At 34.9% G+C, this 21,079-nt stretch overlaps 2 protein-coding genes across 3 annotated transcripts in view; one reads left to right on the top strand and one right to left on the bottom strand.

Annotated features, from left to right (window-relative positions):
• LOC139980510 (bridge-like lipid transfer protein family member 2) overlaps positions 1 to 7,414 on the top strand; it is a 67,510-nt gene extending 60,096 nt beyond the window's left edge. For both annotated transcript variants that reach the window (XM_071992189.1, XM_071992190.1), the window contains 6 exons: positions 588 to 632; positions 1,022 to 1,093; positions 1,604 to 1,744; positions 2,293 to 2,360; positions 3,333 to 3,384; positions 4,127 to 7,414. In XM_071992189.1, coding sequence (XP_071848290.1) covers positions 588 to 632; positions 1,022 to 1,093; positions 1,604 to 1,744; positions 2,293 to 2,360; positions 3,333 to 3,384; positions 4,127 to 4,189 — 441 coding nt within the window. In that variant the 3' untranslated portion in view covers positions 4,190 to 7,414. The remainder of the gene's footprint in view (positions 1 to 587; positions 633 to 1,021; positions 1,094 to 1,603; positions 1,745 to 2,292; positions 2,361 to 3,332; positions 3,385 to 4,126) is intronic.
• LOC139980512 (beta-ureidopropionase-like) lies at positions 7,263 to 18,396 on the bottom strand. The gene is made up of 14 exons (XM_071992196.1): positions 17,952 to 18,396; positions 16,332 to 16,503; positions 15,279 to 15,366; positions 14,641 to 14,735; positions 13,995 to 14,079; positions 13,407 to 13,483; positions 12,991 to 13,045; positions 12,544 to 12,658; positions 11,516 to 11,597; positions 10,672 to 10,714; positions 10,167 to 10,193; positions 9,735 to 9,775; positions 8,954 to 9,040; positions 7,263 to 8,371 (listed from the first exon to the last, which is right to left on the bottom strand). Exons 1-14 carry the CDS (start codon positions 18,050 to 18,052, stop codon positions 8,285 to 8,287), a joined length of 1,155 nt encoding a protein of 384 aa, XP_071848297.1. The 5' UTR covers positions 18,053 to 18,396; the 3' UTR covers positions 7,263 to 8,284.
• Between the last annotated feature and the right edge of the window lie 2,683 nt (positions 18,397 to 21,079).

Below are 21,079 nucleotides of genomic sequence, written 5' to 3' on the forward strand. Positions count from 1 at the left end.
GTCTTTCTCCCAGGCAAAATTGTAGTAAATGTGAAGTAATTGTGTAATATATATTATATGTATATATGTTATGTACATGTATGTTATATATACATATATATATTATTATGTATGTATAACATTTATATATAATATATATTACACATTAATTTCATAAATATGTCTTGGCTTGCCTATAAAAAGTGGTAATTATGTATGTATGTATGTATATGTGATCTTCCCGCAAGCAGGAACTCGCGAAGCATGAACTATGTGTTCATTGTCAGATTCAAAGCACCAGGGGTGCACTCTGTACAGTCATAACACTTGGGTAATACGCCCTCATTGACAGTTATACAAAGCCAGTTTATACGCATTCACACATCAGTAGAATCACTGTTGTCGAGTGGTACGGACACAAAGGTCCAGGGTCAAATCCTACCTTAGCCTGCTGAGTCCCAAAAGGGACGAAACCGGTCATGAAGTGGAATTTTTCTGGTGTGTTGATAATTATGTATATATATATATTGCAGAGATAATAAACAGGTGATGTTTTTTTTTCTGGTTCATTCTTACTCTTATCTTTTCTATGAACTTTTGTTTCTCAGAGCAAAAGGAAGCAGAAGAATGAGACAGATATTGACAAAATGAAGGTAAAATTTCATTAATAATATAAAAAAAAAAATCTTGAAGGAATTTGTTCATGATAACATAAAAGATCTCCATTTGGAAAAAAACTGCCCTTTGAAATTTTTGGTGCCCTTTTGAAAGCTAAAAAAATTTGCCTTAGAGCCCAGCCGCCATCTCAATGTAAATCCAAGGCAAGTTTTACTTCCCTTAAAACGTTGCCTTGCCCCTCTGAATCCTTAAATTCAAACTCTGTCCTGTTTCAATGAAGAATAAAAAAGCAGCCCAAGTCGCTGACTCAACGTGGGTCAACGTCAAAACTGGTTGTAGCTTCTCAAAGAATACAATTCATTCTCACTTCTCTGCGAGATATGGATCGTTAGATATCAGTGTTTCCTCTTTTTTTTTCTCAAAGGAAAGAGCATCTCGGAATACGTCCTTCTTTTACATCAAGATCCCAGCAGTACCTCTGAGTGTTTCTTATAAGGTATGGCGCCCTGTAGAAACTATTTTGATTCATATTAAAGCAGATTTAAATTAATAGATATGTGCAGTTTTTGTTTCCTTCACGAAAGAAATTATTTCAGAAAGGTAGTTTGTTACATCTAATATTCTCATTATTAATTATAGCCACTTTCACATGTTAACATCACTGTTTAATGTTTTCACTCAAACCCTCCAACATTTAATTCAACATGAGTACAGACCCTGTTTATTACAATTAATATTTTAAAATAACTTGCATTTTATTGATTGTTGGAACAATAATCTGATCACTGCAGAATTTTTCTTATAGATCTCTGTGAATCTTTTGGTTCGTAAATTTCATAAAAATATTAATATTCTGAATAAAGAAAAATGCACTTGAAATCTACAAGAGTGACAAAGGAATACGACTGGTAAAAGATTTATAAATATTTTAGTTTGCGAGTGCAATTAGCATTTTTTTTTAAATAAATATAAAAAAATATGTTTTTTTAAATTTTTTTACATACAGGGAGAGAAAGAGAAGAATATCGAGGACGTCAGTAATTTCAAACTGACGTTACCATCACTGGAGTATCACAACTGTACCTGGACTTGGTTGGACTTGCTAATGGCTATGAAGAAAGAATACAAGCAAGCTGTCCTCTCGCAGGTAAATAATTAAAACAGATGGAGATGAAGATCTAGGTGAAATATGACAAATTTGAATAAAAATAAAGCAGTTTATTTAGCGACAAAGATGATTTTCGGGCAGGTTTATTTGGACAAGGAACAACTGAAAGTAGTAGAAGTGATTCAATAATTTTTATTGTTTTATATTTTAATAAAGAAAAACACTTGGACAGCCATAACTAATTATAGTAAAAACCACAACACAACAAACAATAGACAGGAAGACAAGTAGAAAGAAAAGTGAGAGAAAAAAGGAAATGGGAAGCAACAAGAAAAAAAAAAAGGAAATAATATTTATTATTAAAATAAGAAGTCGATTTGAAAAAAAAGCAGCTTAGTGTATAGATCAAAGTATGATGTACAATAATTACAGTTATTTTTTGGTAGGTCGAGATCTTGCTTAAGTTTTAGAGGACATCCTTACCAGTCTTATGCCTCTCCCATTCCCTTAGCATTTAGTTCTTGAAGATAACCTCAATGATAATATTTGTTAATAATGTTACCTGGTATCTCTCTTTTCTTTTGCAGGCAATCAAAGAGAAATTAAAGTTCAGGATCGGTCATAAAGAAGAAGGAGCATCAGGCAGCGAAACAAGGTCAGTTTCGAATTAAACTTTTCAAATTAATGCTTTTCATTTTGTCCTGACCTGGAAGAAGAATTTTTGGACAGTAAATTGAGCAAGCTTGGTCTGTTCAAACCCAACCAAATTTCATAAATTTGTTGGGCATATTCACCCCCATGGTAATGAAAAATGGGGCCGAATGCACAGGAATAGTTATATGGAAGATAAAACAGTGACGATGAAAAACAACAGTACAGTAGCTTACATTGTATACCCACTCCTTGTTGCCCCTCCCTGCCCCCCAATAAAAACACAATACTAGGTAGAGACAACCTCTCCCACATTTCCCATACCCAGTATACAGCACAACAGTTAAGTCAAGCAGAGTCAATCCTGTTCAAAAATTTGCTCATAATGTTAGCATGTGCTCACTATATCACAAACTTGTCAAAATGACTTTCTTTGAGGTGCTGAGCTGTAGCATTATTCCCAGGTTGCTACTTGCAGATATTGAGAGAGCAGTACATGTATGTGTCTGTGGGGGACAGTAAGCCTGAGCTGGGATGGCAGCAAAATGGTGCTTTGAGTACCTCATGTATATTAACAGCAATTCTGATGAGAGGGATGCCCGGGGAGGGGGGGGACAACCCCAGAGCCAATGAGGGTGTCTGGGGAAATTTTGGATGAAGAACAAAATATTTCTCATTTTCATAATATACCAAAGGAAAATTGAAGACTTCAAAAAGGGCTCAGTGACATAATTTTCTTGAGGGAAGACCTGGCCCTCTATACATCTGATGGAGAGACCATATTGTTGACCTTTATTGTTCAAGTCTGTACATGAAAGGGTGATGGCACATTCATATCAGAATCATTGATAAATGACTGAGGCAGGATGGGAAGTGCCTGACCCCCTGCCTCCCCCCCCCCACCACCACCACCAAAGAAATTGAACATACCCTCTGAAATGCTGGTTTAATTTTGTATCATGTTTTTCTATTATAGGGAAGATGTTGATAAAGCTAAACTTCTGATGGGAGATAAGTTGACCACTATAGTGAGTTCTGGTTGTGATATTTTCATTTATTTGTACAATGTGAAATTTTTGCTTTTAAACTTTCAAACTTTTTCGAGTTGATTTTGAGCAAGTTTGTAATGCCTTTTGATTATTATTATCCCAAAAATTTTAGTAATATAGTTCATTTAGCTAAATTAGTCAACATGTCAAGTAAAAATCTGAAGGTTTTAATTTTTCTGTTTGCTTCTAACATTTTGATCCACACTTTCATGTTAATGTGAAGAAGTGCCCTGACAACAAAACACCAGATAACAGAATGGAATCAAATATTAGGTGCTTATTAATTTTTCATTAAAAATCATTAAAGTTTTTTGTTTTAATAGTTAATACAAAGTAAGCTTCGTGAAATTTATGGGCCAAATGCAACATGCTGATTTAAGTTTATAAACCTCTAACATCATACTTTTTGACCAGAATAAAGTAGCAAAGATTGTTCAACATTTATAAAGTTTTGATTTTTTTTATAGGGCAGACCTTGAATTGATGAGTTGCCCAACCGATAGACATTGGATAGCTAGGACCTTTGTGAAGCAATCCCAAAATGTCTGATGAAATTGTAGAAGCTTGTATTGGAAGTGTTAATGCACAGACTGACCAGTTTGAAAATAGATGCTCAATGCAAAACTAGTGGCTTCATCTCATTGTGGTTTTGAAAGATGTTTTACTTTTTACTTACATAAAAGCCTTATATTAGGGTTTTTTTTCTTTCTTTATTTCACAGCCGAGAGATGAAAAGCATTCTGGAAGGAGAACTCTTTTTGGTAAAGGTCAAGGAGGGACATGATCGTCGCAGGAGGAGGACTCTTGGATCGAAGATGTACTTAAGAAATGAAGACTGCCAGTCATCATTATATTTACTGTTTACTGTATGCTTGCACTTTGTAGGAAGGTTTATTTCATTCATCTACCCACATACTATTTACTAGTTGGTACTGGGTTTTGGTTAGACTATTGTAGCTTGTCAAAAAGGTGGGGATGTTGCATGGGTTGAGTATTCAGTCTTTCTTTGATGGGATTTAGTACTTGCCCAATAAATAACACCAAGCCAAACCAACCTCCCACCCCACCCCACACACCTCCCACACACATTCCCCCCTACCCATACACATCCCTTATTCCTCTCAATAACAAACAACGAGGTACAAACATTCCATTAATAATGACATATTTATATGAGACCTAACTTTAACTGCCTTTTCAGTCATGCCACTCATATAATGTAAAAAGAGTGCTATGGTAGTGAAGGGACAGGTACAGTAGGTGAGGCGACACCACTTTCATACTTCATCGGACGGTGAAAACAAGAAAAATAAGTACAGTGTCTGACTTTCCTATTATGTCATACAGATACAGAAAATCAAATGCAACAATCTTTCAATCGAGAGTATATTTCCATTTCCAATCATCGTTTTCATAATTCAAAACAGATGAAAAAAATTCAGATGAAAACAATTTGAAAACAATGCAGGGCAGGCTTTGATTTTATGGAAATAAAAAAAGCCACTATGGAGGTAGGTTTATATCATGGTAGTTTTATTTTGTAACACGAAAAAAATTGAGAGAAAAAAAAAAAAAATTATATAGTATAAAAAATTCACCCACTCGTCGAAATTAGAGATCGTGAAGTTTGCTACTCTGTTAAACTTTCAAAGATGTCTCTCCAAATTAATTGGTTTGATAATTATATTCAAATATTCAGAAATGTTTTATTTCATGTAAAAAGGAATTATGTAGCAAAGAAATTGTTTAAATAGTACTATGCATTATGCTGTTTTCTAGTGTCGAGCACTGACTTACAAATGACTAACACTGAAAATAGATGATAGTTTTTGTTTTTCTTCTTCTGTGGAATGTGCTATCTCAAATAGCACCAAATGTTTTGTCACACTACCCACGTGGACCCGATAAAATGTTCAACATTCGGTGTAACAGTTTCCATTCAAACAACTCATTATGTCATGCTTAATTATCCTTCTTTCCCTTCCACTTGATCCATCCTCCCGACCCAAATTTTTCTCCTAAATTGCCTCTTTCTATTCCTTGTTTTTATTTATTTATCTTTTTAGATATTCAGGACCTTGTGGAAAACATAATAATAGTGTACTTCTGCTAGAGCCACTTGTAGGTCATTTGTTATAAAATATTCAATATTTTATATGAATTATCATGTGTTCTTGCACTGATTTTAATAATAATATCACATTCTACATCTCAACAATATCAATGTACATAACTGAATAATTATCACATCCATTAATTTCCATCTTTATATTAGAGGTGTGATATTAAAATTAGATTCCAAATTTGAGTTAAAATGTTGAATCGGAAGCCACCTGACATGTTAGTAGTAATCCATAAGCCCTTGCGGGTTTCTCCCACATTTGTGGTCGCTTAAGCTGCGACGTAAAAATAACTACTGATTATTATTATTATACAGAAATAAATAAAAACCAAACCGTAGCGTTGACCTGCTACTGTGACTTCCAGCTCTCTCCCCTTCCCACTGCTCGAAAACAGACTACAGCGCTGACAAGCAAAATGTCCATCTGATTTTCGAAATGGTTAACTGTTAAACATGGTTCCTACTTAATACCACAGAATATTATCTTAACTGCTAAAGAATTTCTCATCCTACATAAAAAAATTGTAATGTGATATACATTAATACCCAAACTAGTGTGCATACATTCATAAGGCACGAGACATGTTAAGATAGTAGTTATTTATTCGCCTGTCAGGTCAAATTTGAGGCCTTAAAATGGTAATTTTGTAAGATACAAAGATGTTTACACATCTTGATAGTCTTGTTTAAAAATGTAAAAGCTAATCAACCAATCTTTACAATCATGACAAAAACAAGGTGTAATGATTTCTCATCATGTTTGAGAAACAGAAGGCATCAAGGAACTTTGTATTTTACTTTATTTTTGCTCTTTTACTCAGAAATTCTCTCAAAGAAATTTGTCCTTTTATGGTTAACAAAATCATCAAGTTCAATTGGAATAAAAGAAAAAACAATGCTGTAGTTGTTAAGAATTTTTTTTTTTTTATAGAATTTTTAACAAAATTAATTGTTTACACAACAACTTGTTCGTACATGACAAAAACATGTTCATTCTTAAAAAAGTATCTATAAAATTCTGGGATGTGATGTCTAATATGTATAGTAGATAATGACAATTGTATGTGATTCACAAATGTAATGTACTCTTTAATAATTCATAATAATCCATAACTTTTGAAGCTGTTTAACATGGACCTTAAGTGTGACATATTCAAAATGACAGTATGTGAGGATAGCTAATGGAAAAGGTTTTCTATCTTCTGTCGCACGACATTGACAAAATATGATTTAAGAAATGAAACAGAGATGAAAATATATTATTTAAAAAATTACTTCTTTACTTGGCGATATTCTTGTGACTTTCATAATGTGATATAATCGTTGATAAAGGTACTTGTTTTGTAATTTAAGCACTAGCCATTTGGCAAGCGGGGGAGAGGGTGGGGGAAGGGTGCATACCGATTTAAATCTGTACATTCCAAAATTCACTAGTATAATGTTGATTCAAATCGACAAATACCGATTTAGTAGTCAGTGTATGTAGATTAACCTTGATCTGTTACAGTGCCACAGTTGGCCTGTGGTTATCATACCAACACAACAATCAGTGATTATACTCTTCCAAGTATAACATTTCTGGTGAAATAACCCCAAACTAACAGTGATCTTGATGAGATGATATGGTTCTTTTTAACAGATCTTGATCCCTCAAGATACCCTCTAAACTAGTGGTAGGTGGCAACAGGTAACCTCTGTATTGTAATTGTACCGTTAAACTTGTCACAAAGACCTATTTTGTTTTTGTTTTTTTTAAACCAGTAATGGTGTTTCATTAGTTAACCTTCATATGTCTTATCTTTACTACATTAATGATTATTTATATTAAAACAAAATGGAATGAAATGGTTTTACAAACTCATTTGCAATACAGTCACCAGAAAATCATGTCTGGATTTATTTTTTATTTTTGTATTTCTTTGCCAATGTTTTACAAGGTTCCTTAAGGAATGTCCAGTATGATATTAAGTCTTTAGGTGGCAAGAGTTCTAAGCAAATGTCAGTTTGGAAATTCCAATCAGAGAGATGGATGTTAAATTGATGGCAACAAAGTAAGATATATTAAAATGAAATATGTAATTATAACTGCCAGTGTTGTCAACTTGAGATATATTGCTAACTTGAAATCTCTTGCGTTTTTGCATTTGGTATGTAGTATGCAGAAATTTTACCAAACCGAACCATGTGCTTCAATCTCTAAAAATGATTGGACTTGATCAAACAAAGTCGTAGCTTGTGAATTGAAAGATCGCTATTATGTGAGGAATAGAAGATGTCTATTCGATCATGATAAATCTGTCACTCAGGCTTGTAAAATTTACTGACGATATCTGTAGATGTTGGTATATCTGCTGTCAAAGCAAAAACACAATTTAGATCTACTGTAGTACAAGAGTTGCTACATCCTTATAGAGGGTACTCACACTATTAAAATGCAACAAAAGAACCAATATTATGATTGCTATTTATGTTAATTTGCCTGATTCAGAGATATTACCTTCCTAACAAAAGAAACCACCTGTATTTATAGTATGATCTATATACATAGTTTTTTTTTCATTTTGGTTAGTAAATTTTTGGTCATTGTTCAAGACTTAAAATATATCCTTTTCGAGGATAAACGTTTATTATGACATGATGGGAAAGAAAAAAAATCAAATTTGTAGGATAGGATAGAAACGTGATGGATATCACTTGATACTGTCATACACTATGCACCTTAAAAGATTTCAGCCATAAGTTTTTTTTGTGTTTTTTTTAGTTTTCTTTGATTATATTTGGCTGGAATCCTGGAGTAGTAGCCTCGGTCAGTTCTCTGGCATACATGTCATACCTGCCGGTCATCTGAAAAGAGAACGAGACGACCGGAGAAGAAATTAGAGAGACAAATACTACAGGATCTTAATACGACTGCTGTATCGGAGGCCTTTCAAGTGGAAGTTATTTATTAACGGCATGATTGTTTAAGAACCATTATCATGCACAGAGTGCAATTTCATGTTACAAAAGAGAAACCTAATACCACAGACTCACTTTAAGGACTAATTCAGCAAGATATTAAAGCCTTGCCTTGACAGTCAGTAGTGACAAAAAACAACATACCCTATCATATACCTGATCTGTTACAAAGCTATCGGTTGGTTTAATTGCTTTATAAGGAACCTTTATCAAATCTGGAATGGAATTATCTGTTATTGAGCATGTGTACCATATCACAGAATCAACACGCAGGTTCAATATGAAACGACTATTTAATACTCCTCATTCTAGGTAATTACAGGTAATTAAGATGCAGGCTTGTAATTTAGAGTAATTAAGAGTTGGCCTTCCTTATCTTAATGAAGGACCAACTCCGGCAAGATTAGTTTACAAACTAGTCGAACGATTTTTATTCTTCAAATAAATTCATAAAGTTGCGTCAGTTACCTGGAAGCACCATTTATCTTTGATTTGACGGATCAGATTTAGGTTGACTTCGGTCACGAGCAGGCCATCTCTTGTTCTTGATAGGCCCTGGAAAAGAAAGACCGACGTGTTTTATGAAACTAGTCTACAAGACATTCAACCAACTACACTGCATGCTGTTTACCATTCCTGCTAATTACAGTATATGAAATCCCTCTCAATTATTTATGTTTTAGTTTTTGATGTTTTTTTTTCGTTTTAAAACTTTTTCTTTTCCAAAAACTTCCCAGTCAAGGTTTGTTCACAATTTACTTTATAATAGTAGAGTGGATCTGGTGATGGGAATAACGAAAATGTTCGACAAAGTTACTGGGAACGGCTAAAATAGGCAGAATTCTGCAGAAAACAGGCAGAGACCGGCGGGGGGGGGGGGAGGGGAGGGGAATGGGGACGCTGTGACATGCACAAGTGAACTTTTGGAGAGATTTGGCCTTCAATAAGACCAGGGAAAACAGCTCTATGACAGAAAATACACTTCAATTTAGTTCATTTTCACTTCAAATTGTTTTAGCATAACTTTTAAATGAAAGGATTAAAAATTACGAAGGAAATAAAAGGAGTACAAATAAAGAACATGAGGTCAGAGGTAGTTAATATGACCACAGCGGAAGTAAGTAGGGGTATTAAATATGTAGAATAACCCACAAGAGGAAGTGAGCAGGGGTAAGAAATATGTACAATAACCCACAAGAGTTAACTATTTCCAAGATAACTTTGACAGAAACAACGATCAAGGACTCACAGGTGTACGGCTTCCATCAGGAGCTGCTACATAGCTGGATCCTGTAACGTAGAATAGAAAGGAAAATTTTTTTCATTTCGCTCAGATGCTAGCGTTATCGTTGGAGTTTTTACAATGCCTGAGAGGTGGACACATGAATCCTGTTAAACTTATTATATCTATTCCATCAATTACCTATATACTGTATGATCTATGTAATTTAAATGTGTTATTTATATAATTATATAAATTATCATGAACACCAAACATATTCTTTTGTGACATTTAAAGCTTAAAAGTAACAGGATCGACGAAAAAGTGTTAGGGTCATAATTTACAACAATGGAAAACGGGTATTTTACATAAACAAAAACAGCACTTTTTAGTCTTATGAAGAGGGCCCTTTTCATTCAGGTTTAAAAAAGAAAAAATTCAACAAATAATACTGCTCACCATAGAAATGTCCAAAATCTTTGTGAGCTGTTGAAATAAAAATAAAACCAAAAATAGATGTAAAGAATGGATATTTATGGAAAACGATAGATGCAAAGAAATGGAGCATTTTCATAAATTCCATAACCGTATCTAAAACAAGTTTCTGTTTAAAACTAGTCATAACTTGTTTTTGTGTTTTGTTTTTATTCAAGCAATAGTAACAAACTATCCTCTCGGTCACATGACTTTGAATGAAACTATTAAGAATGACACATACAACCAACAGCCACTGGAGGTAAGTTTGAGAGGTTTTAACTGAGACCTTTTCTACAAAATACCAACTTGGAAAGATCTCTATAGTTTCTTCTAACTTTTAATGGCTCAAACATTTCATAAGATCACCAAATGCATGTGTGTGTGTTAGTTTATTTACTCTTGAACACATGCAACAATAACCCTTTCATTTTATTACTCGTTGTCAGGAAAACTCTTCTAAAGGGTAAAGATTAAAAATGAACTTTACCTGGTTTACCATCTCCAGAGGTAAATTCATTTTCAAATACTTCCTTTAGAAGGAGAAAACAGAGAATAAACAAGGAGAGAGTGTGATTTGTCAAAGATATGCAGTCAAACCAACAATTGTCTATTTTTCTTTTATCCAACTTGTGGATTATTCTGAAGCAGAAATTCAACCATTTTTGTTGTTGTTTATCATTGTATAGTACATGTTATTCCGATTGTTTAGCACTTCACATTCCATTAATAGTAAACAATGTGTCTTTGTTTTCATATTTAACTTCCAATCACCTTTGAACAGTACTGCCAATAACGTATTCCCAAATTATTAAACATATTTGAGGATAATTACGAATGACAAACTACTGTACAGTACAGTACAGGAAACTTCATTTTGGGATCATTTTGTCATTTTCAGCCAACTTCCAGTCACAATGTGTCTGGATAATGCAAGTTTATGCGTCCATATTAAGTATAATAGTACTCCAAATAATGTTTTTTAGCTGAAAAAAATAAAAAAACCTCCTCTTACATGCCAATTAGGTTAAGCTTAGGTATATCTACTGTTAAAGTGTGGTAGACACTTACTAACAGCAGGGAGATGTTCTGAAAAGTGTACTTCTCTTTAACAAAGTTTATTTAAACCTTACAGAGTCTCTACATTTGTGCTAAGCTTGAAAAAAAGTTTCTAATACTCGATGATACATTAATTACCACGTAACTTAAAACCGAAATATAATGGACTTGACAACAAACCTCGTCTCTATCGCAGAATCTAAATCTCTTTCTATTTCTATTTTATCTACAGATATGAAAACATGTCTTAAAGGGAGAACATTGCAAGGACTCACTGTTCCAACTCGGTTGATGGCAGCGGAGAAGTAAGTGTTGGCAATGGCAGCATTCCTGGCTTCAATGGACCACATCGGCTCGCTTTGGTACAAGAGGATAAAAGGAAGATATAAAACGAGACCCATGTCCAAATATACGGTATTTACACTTTTATAATATGTAAGTTCTTCAGCAGAGGTCTATTAGACTACATCTGCAAGTGGATGTTTGTCATTGTAAAACTTTGTTTTCCAGTTAGCTATCAACCTTTGTCGCCACTGAGAGAACTTGATTGTGTAAAAGTAAGTGGGCCTGACGTTTCAATCCTAGCAGGATCTTCTTCAAAGGCTAAATGACAAGTGAATGACTGAGAGAACTTGAGTGAACTTGAGTGAACTTGAGTGAACTTGAGTGAATGACTGAGAGAACATGATTGTAACATATCTATCAAATACCAAACCTGACTTTACTCTTGCAAAAAAAATGCAAGCAACTTCTTAAAATGCAAGAATGTTTGCAGAAACACCCAAATTCAAAAAGTCATTCACACCGGGTAGTAAAAATGCTCAGATTTTGTTTTAAAACAGGAAGACAATTTTAACATTTGACCATCAGCCTATCCAACATTTTCATCATGCATTGTTTACATGTTACAATTATATGTATGTATTTTTAGATCCTCCTGCAAGCAGGAACTTGTGAAGAAGCCTCATTGGCTTATCAAAGCCGCAAGCTGACCGAAGTCAGTCTCTTACATTCAGTCAGTCTCTTACATACATATAAATAACAATTTAATGGTCAACAGAACAGGTACAGTATTGAACTACAGGTGTTATCACTAAGAGAAGACCAGCATGGTATAAACATTGTATGTATCATAACCCATCTTAATTGTGAGAACTAGTAAGGCCGATTGAGTGAATTGTGTGATCTGCAATGACCGAGCAATCCACAAAACAGGAACATGTATATGGATGGTGAACCATCTCATGGGTCCCATATTATAGGTGTGAGAGGGTAGAAGTATGTGACCCGGGATGAAACTCACCTCAGACCACCGACTGTTGCAGATGGATTGAAGACTATCTCTGCACCATTCATGCCATACATGTGCCAGTTAAGAGGATGGTGTCGTCCATAACATATGTTGATGGCAATGCGACCTACAATGATATTAACATAATATACAGCGAAATTAAAAGGGACCAAACTATCAATTTCTGCACTTTGGAAAGTATGCTGGTATTTAAGGAAGCCAGTTCTTGCTTCCTATAAAGGCCTCATTTTTGTAGGTGGTGAAAAAAAAGGTTTGATGAAATGGCACTTGCTATGTCTAAAATACAGCTAGGTGTGTTGAACAACACTAATAATATCTGCATTATTGAATATATCTGGCTTACAATTATCAACTTACCATACTGAGTTTCAAAAACTCCATGATAAGTTCAAAAAAATAAAAAAAGTGAAAAATTGTAACTTACAATTATTAACTTACCAAACTGAGTTTCAAAAACTCTGTGGCCAGTACTGCCCTCAAAGTAGTAGGTGGACTGCAAAAAAAAGGCAAAATAAATTTATCACCAATCATGACAGTTAGGACCAATCTGATGTAGAAAAGTTTGCTTCAGAGATATCTGACCTAAGGGGCAATGTTGCTGCACTGTTTCATTTGGCTCATACTTTCCCCAAGGAGAGGCCACTCCTTATCCAAAAATTAACACAATGACTCTCTTCACACAGGGAAAATCTTTTACGAAGTTCTTATTCCAAAACAGAAACAACTTATTTGGCAAACACTCTTCACATAAAGCATTAGGATCCATCATTTGAAGTAAATTTAAATGTTAAGAATATGTTGTGTATGTCACCCAGCTCACGCTACAAAAATTGATAAATTTAAAGGGGTCCTACCTCGTTGAAATCTCCCACTCTTGGAATGTGGTTTTTGCTGCTCTTTCCCAGGACCTGCCCAGTGTTGGAAATGACAACTACAAAGATCGGAAGAGAACAGAGTAAGCAAATATATGTATATAAAAATAAAAAATGAGTAAATAAAAATATATATATATATATAGATATATATATATATGTATATATATATATATACAAGCAAATATACCTCAGTCACCATTTATCGCCATTTCAACAACAACAACAACAAAATTTGTTCTTGGAAGATAAAGCACTAAACACTGTATATTAAGCATGTGTTCTGGTAAATTTGTAGAAAAAATTCCAAGTTCCAACTAATTATATACTACAGTTGGAATATCGATTACTTCAAGCAAAATGAAATATTATTGATAGAGTTTCTGTTTCTCTGCCTATTAAAAAATGTATATATTTTTCTAAAATATCAAATCATACTTCATCATGCTACCAAATGCTGCATTAAGACTTGTCTCGTACCAAGAGATTCAATTGTTATTAATAATTCCTTGTTATAATTAGCACATTTGCAAAAGATTGTATCTGTGAAAGATTCAAAGCTTAACTCACCAGCCGTGTTTTGCAAAATATCTCCACGAGAGGAATCTCGTTCCAGTATGGGTGATATTATCACCATGTTGTACTTCTTGGCCCACTAAAAGAACCAAGAATTGTAAAGAGTGAAATTTTATGTACATAGTTTTAAATGGGTTGGCTGTTTGATTGATTATACCAATAGCATATGCATAGGGTGAAATTGAACTAACAAGAAACCATCTAAACCCTTACTGTGACTGCATATTTTAGGATGCATGAATTACGTGAATATAGTGACTTATATCACCCGGTGATGTCAAGTTGAACTGCAAGTCAGAGAACCACCTTGTAACTAGGATGCAAATGAACTTTGCACACAGTCTGTTTAAACAGTGTGCTACTGTACATTCTATACCTCAACAAAGAATCTATTCACCTTTTGTCTAACAGATAACATGGCAATTATAAATCCCAGCACTTTAAGCAGCTGGATGCAATTTCAAACAATAAATACTTTTTAATATGAATGCAAAAACTGAAACACTATATACAGATTTAAAATATAGTGAGAACATACAATGTATAAATATAGTATATATATATAGTATAAATTGTGTACATATATAATATATATAGTATATAAATAGTATATACATAAATATATATACATGAACTTTACCTCTTGGCATAAGACAGTGGTAGGTCCATCTTCTGCAGACTCTGCAAGTTCGACCCAAGGTAGTTTTTCACGAGTGCAAAATGCAAATGGTATTGCTGCAAATTAAGTTTTAAGCAAACTTTTTGTGTGAATTTGTAAAACTGCAATGTAGAAGCTACATACTGACAACATTACCAGATATTAAACACATATGCTGACCCCTAGGCTGTACCCTGACCCCTTGAAATTAAGGTCTTCATTATTTCTTAAAGTATATCATGAAACATAAGAATACATTATTCTATATCGAATATTCCGTTCCCTGCAATTGATCCCTGGCCCCAAAACTGACAATCTGTAAAGATGACATACTATAAACTTTAAACTTGCTCCAATTCTCCTGGAAGCTAAATATGGACTTTGGGATGGAATGTATCTTGACTATCTGACTGATCTTTTGTTACAAAGCATCTTTCTTAATTTTTTTTTTCCCCTCCTTCCCTCTCTCTCAACTTGATACAAAACACATTTTCCAGACAATATACTTTAGGCCAACTGGCTGATCTCTTTCAAAGCACACTATCAACTCTAAAATATGATAATCTCTTAATCTTGAAAGTCTGATCTTTAATATGAAGAATGGTAAATAACAAACTTACTCCAGGTCTCCTGGAAGCAAAGAATATTAACTTTGGCATGGTATGCTGCCTCGGCTATTTGACCAATCCTTTGATGAAGAGCATCTCGCTGTAGCAAAAAAAATTAAAAACAGATAAGATGTTTACTGAAAGCAAGACTTGCATGGAATCTGACAACTTCTCTGCAAAAGTCCGATCACTAGGCAACTAACTTAACATGAAACTGTCTGCCTTCTTGGAAATAATAACCAAGATATTAATTTATTCATATTTGTGATTATGAACAGACCTAACCTATAAGCTAAACCTTGCCTCTTCTTTAGTTTATTTTATTAATTGAATTGAAAACTAATGACATACAGTTTGTACCCTCTCTGCTGGACAGTACCCATAACAGAGATTTAGTGTAACAGTTTTAATTGAACAAAATCCAAACCAACAGGGAAACTACATATAAGTAACTAACAAAAACATCATGTGGTGATTTAACTATGCTAACTATGTATGAATATGCATGTTTAATTTGAATAACAATACATCACCTTATTGCATTCACACTCGGCATGTTGAGTTACAGTTTAGAATACAGGTGGACACCAAGCAAAGCAGATGTGTTTTCCTCATTGAGTAGTGAATTGTGTTAAGTTATGCCTCTAGTTAAGGACATGACCAAAATAATGTCAATGTTAGGGTGACATGAAAACAAAATGGCATCATCTGCCTTAACATTCACATCCATTATGTAATATGTCAGTAAAGAATAAACTTCACATTTTCTTCTACTAAATAATATACTAATTATTTTTTAATTGTATCTTTCCAGACTGTGCACTATTAAATTCGCTTCTCGGCCTTTTGGCTAAGGTCATGTGTAGCATCTGTTCCCTTTCGAGGGGAATGGTGATGCACACCCGACGATGATCACACAGTCACAGTCCCGATGCAAGTGGACTGGGGTTGAGAGCGGATCAGTCGTTCGGTAGTTTGGTTTTCATGCCCAGGTTCTTTCCTGGGCGACTTTTCCTTAAAAATGAAAAAACTATTAAATTGACTGTAACATTAACAGTACTCTACCTGTTCCTGCACTGGTGCAGATGTAGGAAGCACAATCTTGTTTTGAATAAGTCCGATTCTGACAGTTCGTGGCGGTCTCAATTGTTCCCCCCCAGCATCCATCTGGAAAGCCTTCACTTCAAAATCATGTTTGGACGCAATATCTGTCACTTCAGATGGAAGTTCCAGATCTCTGTAAAAGGGTACGTTGAGAAGAGATAATATTGTTTTCTTTTTCTTTGTCATAAGCTGTTTTTTCACTGTTTATGCAAATGAAAGACTGTTTAAAATGTCTGCTGTACAACAATATTGTCACATACATTAGCATGCATGCACAATATGACTAACAGCTTGGCACTCTATTCTTACATTTAAATGATAGAAAAAACTGTGCAACACAAGGTTGTGGAAATAGGTGTAGTAGAATAAATCCTAACATTACCACAATTGAACCTCAGTTTATATGAAGTGTAGTCAGTCATATCGCCAGATGAGAAAGTTATGGAGAGGGTGCATTGCCAAGAAGGCATGATGGGTGTATTTCAGTTTAATACTGACTGAGGTACAGTAAAGGACAAAATAAAAGCGCTAGCCAGGATAACTACGTGTGTTCCACAAACGTTTAGGTCCAAGTCTAGTTTGTATATTTGCAACTGTATAGGCAGGGCGGAACCATAACACAAGTCACAACTGTGCATGCCACCCAGATTAGCCTCACTAATTCTGCTTCAGCTTCTGTTATATACTCGTTGAAACCCCTCACGGGAATCAAAAGGAGGATGGTGGTACGCAGCACAGCAGTGCTGGTAACTATGCATGGGCAATCTAGTTTTAAACACCTCAAGACTAGGGCTCTCCATAACAGCCAAGGATTGCGTATTCCAGGCTTTTGTATAGTCCTAGGATAGAAGCTATGTACTAAAAAGCACGATGATTTTGTGGAATGTGAATATAGCGGCCCTGTCTCCCTGGTTTCAAGAAGGGATTAGTCTCATTTGGGACTGCAGCTAGGCCATTAATTTTGATAAAAAAGCAGAGTCTGGCCCTTTTCCTTCTTTCTATGAGAGGTTCCCATTTCAAAGTCTTCAAGATCTCAGTGACACTGGATTGCCTACGGAAATTACGAGTTACAAAACGTGCTGCCTTCCTTTGAATTTTTTCTATTTTATCTTGGTCTGAGACCTTATAGGGGCTCAAATCTGAGCTGCATATTCAAGAGTAGAGCGACACATAGATATATAGGCCAATTCACGTAATTATTGTGGGCCAGAGTGCAAATTCCTATTCAGGAAGCCAAGGGTTCTGCTGGTCCTAGAGCATATCTTATCAATATGTGTAGAGAAAGATAAATTGTCACTAAGCAGGATACCAAGATAAGGTTGCATAGTGACGCACTCCAATATTTGAATTTTGATTGTATATGAATTAAAAAAAACAGACATGCTTGACATGCTTTATAGACATAATGTTGTGTTTTACAAATAAACGCCGTTATGCTACGTGATAAAATTTCGTGCCAAAAATCCTTTATGGGCCTAATGATGGCCCTAACTATACTAAAACAGCCTAACGTTATGTTTGGCCCAGCCTGACAGGCCAGTTAGCAGTTGGCTTTTCACTCAACGAACGAACTTTACTTACTTAGCTCTGGTACCAAAAAGGATCCTCTTTACTTCTTTTAGTTTATCATTGGGAATATGCTCCTCTAGAACACTTTCGAGGCTTGCGATTTCTTGTGCCATTGCAGAAAACTGGACTACGGGCTCTATGTTGTTGTGATTGTGAAGTCAGTAATTCGGAGTTGCATATTGCTATGGTACAATCATAGGTTCTGGACTACGTGTGTTATTAATGCGAACACGGTAGGTATACAACACAGTTACCTTATTGCCACACGGCAGCTCAAAATGAGTTTGACCTGTTCCGCTAATAAAAACAGCAGCTGGGTGCCTTGTTATTTCGTAACCATACTAAAATCCCGGTCAGAGGTTATAAGGGTAAGGGCTCTGTGTCGAGGGTCGAAGAGTCGATATGCAGTCCGCAGACGAGCGGCGGAAGAGGGTTAAGTCTGCAAGGGGATTGAGAGAAGGGGCACAAACTTCGAAGTTAAGTCATTAATATACACGATGAAGAGAAGGGGTCCAAGAATGTTTTGTTGTATACATGACTGTTTTATGTATGTTATACTGAGATGGAGTGAACTCCAATTCCTTTTATGGCCAATAAAGATTCTTATATCTTATATCTTAAGAAACACCACATGTTACCTTATTTACTAGTTCAGAGTTAACGCCCTTGAAAGAATTAAGTGAGCTTCTTTCTGTTATAGACAGGTAGCTTCTATTCCATTTATGTGAGACCCCTCTGAAACCATAATTTGGCTCATATATGGCAAATCCATATCTGGCTCATATATGCCACATCCATATATTGCCCTTGGCAAATCCATTACTGTCCCATATTATGATAAATCCAGATTGAACTACCGTAGTAAAAAAAAGTGGCTACATCTGTGCCAGAACTTAATCTGGCGATGTAAAGAAATATAATTTGAAACCAAATAAAGGCAATATATGGCGCAAAAGCAACTCTTTATTTACTGCTTAATTATCTGGCCATTAATTACATTTCCTTTTTGATCCATCAGCAGGTATAAATTTTGTTTTTTCTTGTCTCACCTTACCCACAGTATGTCCAAGCCTTTACAAATAAAAAACTAATACTATAAAAGGGTCTTCTGTTCAAACGACTATTAGGGCAATATGACTGTCAGAACAAAAATACATGGTTAAGAGAATAAAATATCCTGGCATGATAAAATGTTCCACGAATAAATTGGCACTTGAAAGCCTGCTTCATGACAAAATGCCCATCACTCTGCCGTCTCTAGGCTGTCTTCGGTCTCTGCAAGGTCTGCAAGTTCTTTCATCGACACAATTCTCAAAGTAATGACGAAGACATATAAAGTTGGGATTACTTTATTTTCAGCACATTCCAAACCCAATTGTGTACATAAATTTTTGTGACACACAGTTTTATTTGTGACTCACATGAATGCTTCCATTGCAACTTGAAAGAGATTTCAAAATCATTTCAAATTGTGTCTGAAAAAACCCCATCTACAGACAATTAGACCAAAAATGCAAGGCTTATCGATAATATGTCGAATTAAACCGGTATATGTCGATTTAAAGCGATGATATGTAGAATTAAACTGGTATATGGCGATTTAAATCGGTAGGGGTCGATCTCCCACGATTTGAGACTGATGGCCCGCCATATGAGTCATCCTTTTGCCATCTAAGACCCTGCGGTTGCCTAGCAACCCAGATAGATCAAGTAGCCAAGTTATACCCCCCCCCCCCCCCCTTGACTTAGTGTGCACTGTAGGTGCTTTACCATTGAAATATATATGAATGTGCAGTATCACAATATAGGGCAATGTAAATCTCTATGAAAATACACTATATAAGAGCATACAGTCTTACATGCATATCCAGTTATATCTGGCTATATATGACCAGATAAAACTTTATCTGCATATCTGGATTGACTCTATATCCAGTTATATCTGGCTTTAGATGACCAGATAAAACTTTATATGCGTATCTGGATTGACTCTATATCCAGTTATATCTGGCTTTATATGGCCATATCAAACTTAATATGGATATCTGGCTACAATTATATCAAGATATATCAGGCTTTATATGGCAATATCAATCTTGATATGGATATCTGGCTTACAAGTATATCAAGATATATCTGGCTTTATATGGCCATATCAAACTTGATATGGATTTCTGGCTTACAATTATATCAAGATATATCTGGCTTTATATGGCCATATCAAACTTTATATGGATATCTGGCTTACAATTATATCCAGTTATATCTGGCTTTATATGGCCATATCAAACTTGATATGGATATCTGGCTAACAATTATATCAAGATATATCTGGCTTTATATGACCATATCAAACTTTATATGGATATCTGGCTTACAATTATATATCAAGTTACATCTGGCTTTATATGGCCATATCAATTTTATATGGATATCTGGCTTACATGTTTATCAAGATATACCTGGCTTTATATCGCCATATTAAACTTCGTATGGATATCTGGCTTACAATTATATCAAGATATATCTGGCTTTATATGGCCATATCAAACATCATATGGTTATCTGGCTTACATGTATATCAAGATATATCTGGCCTTATATCGCCATATCAAACATTATATGCATATCTGGCTAACAATTATGTCAAGATATATCTGGCTTTATATGACCATGTCAAACTTTATATGGATATCTGGCTTACAATTATATCAAGATATCTGGCTTTATATGGCCATATCAAACTTGATATGGATATCTGGCTTACAACTTTACAAGTATATCAAGATATATCTGGCTTTATATGGCCATATCAAACTTGATATGGATATCTGGCTTACAATTATAACAAGATATCTGGCATCATATGGCCACATCAAACACTTTATCTATCCAGATATAGCCAGATATCAAACCAGATATGTAATTTGAGTAAGGGATAGCAATATCGCGTAATAGTCTGACCTTTGTCCTCCCCGTGCACGCGCGCGTGCATACGGTACCGGTGACACACGCTCGAGCGCTCACAGCAATATCTGCAATAACATCTATATTCGAGTGTTTTATTTTACTATACCGTCATACACAGTGTCTTTTCATTGGACATTTTTTGTTGTCATTTTACAGGCGTCCATATCAAC

This window comes from Apostichopus japonicus, chromosome 15 (genome assembly GCF_037975245.1).
Source record: "Apostichopus japonicus isolate 1M-3 chromosome 15, ASM3797524v1, whole genome shotgun sequence".
NCBI classification, from domain to species: Eukaryota; Metazoa; Echinodermata; class Holothuroidea; order Aspidochirotida; family Stichopodidae; genus Apostichopus; species Apostichopus japonicus.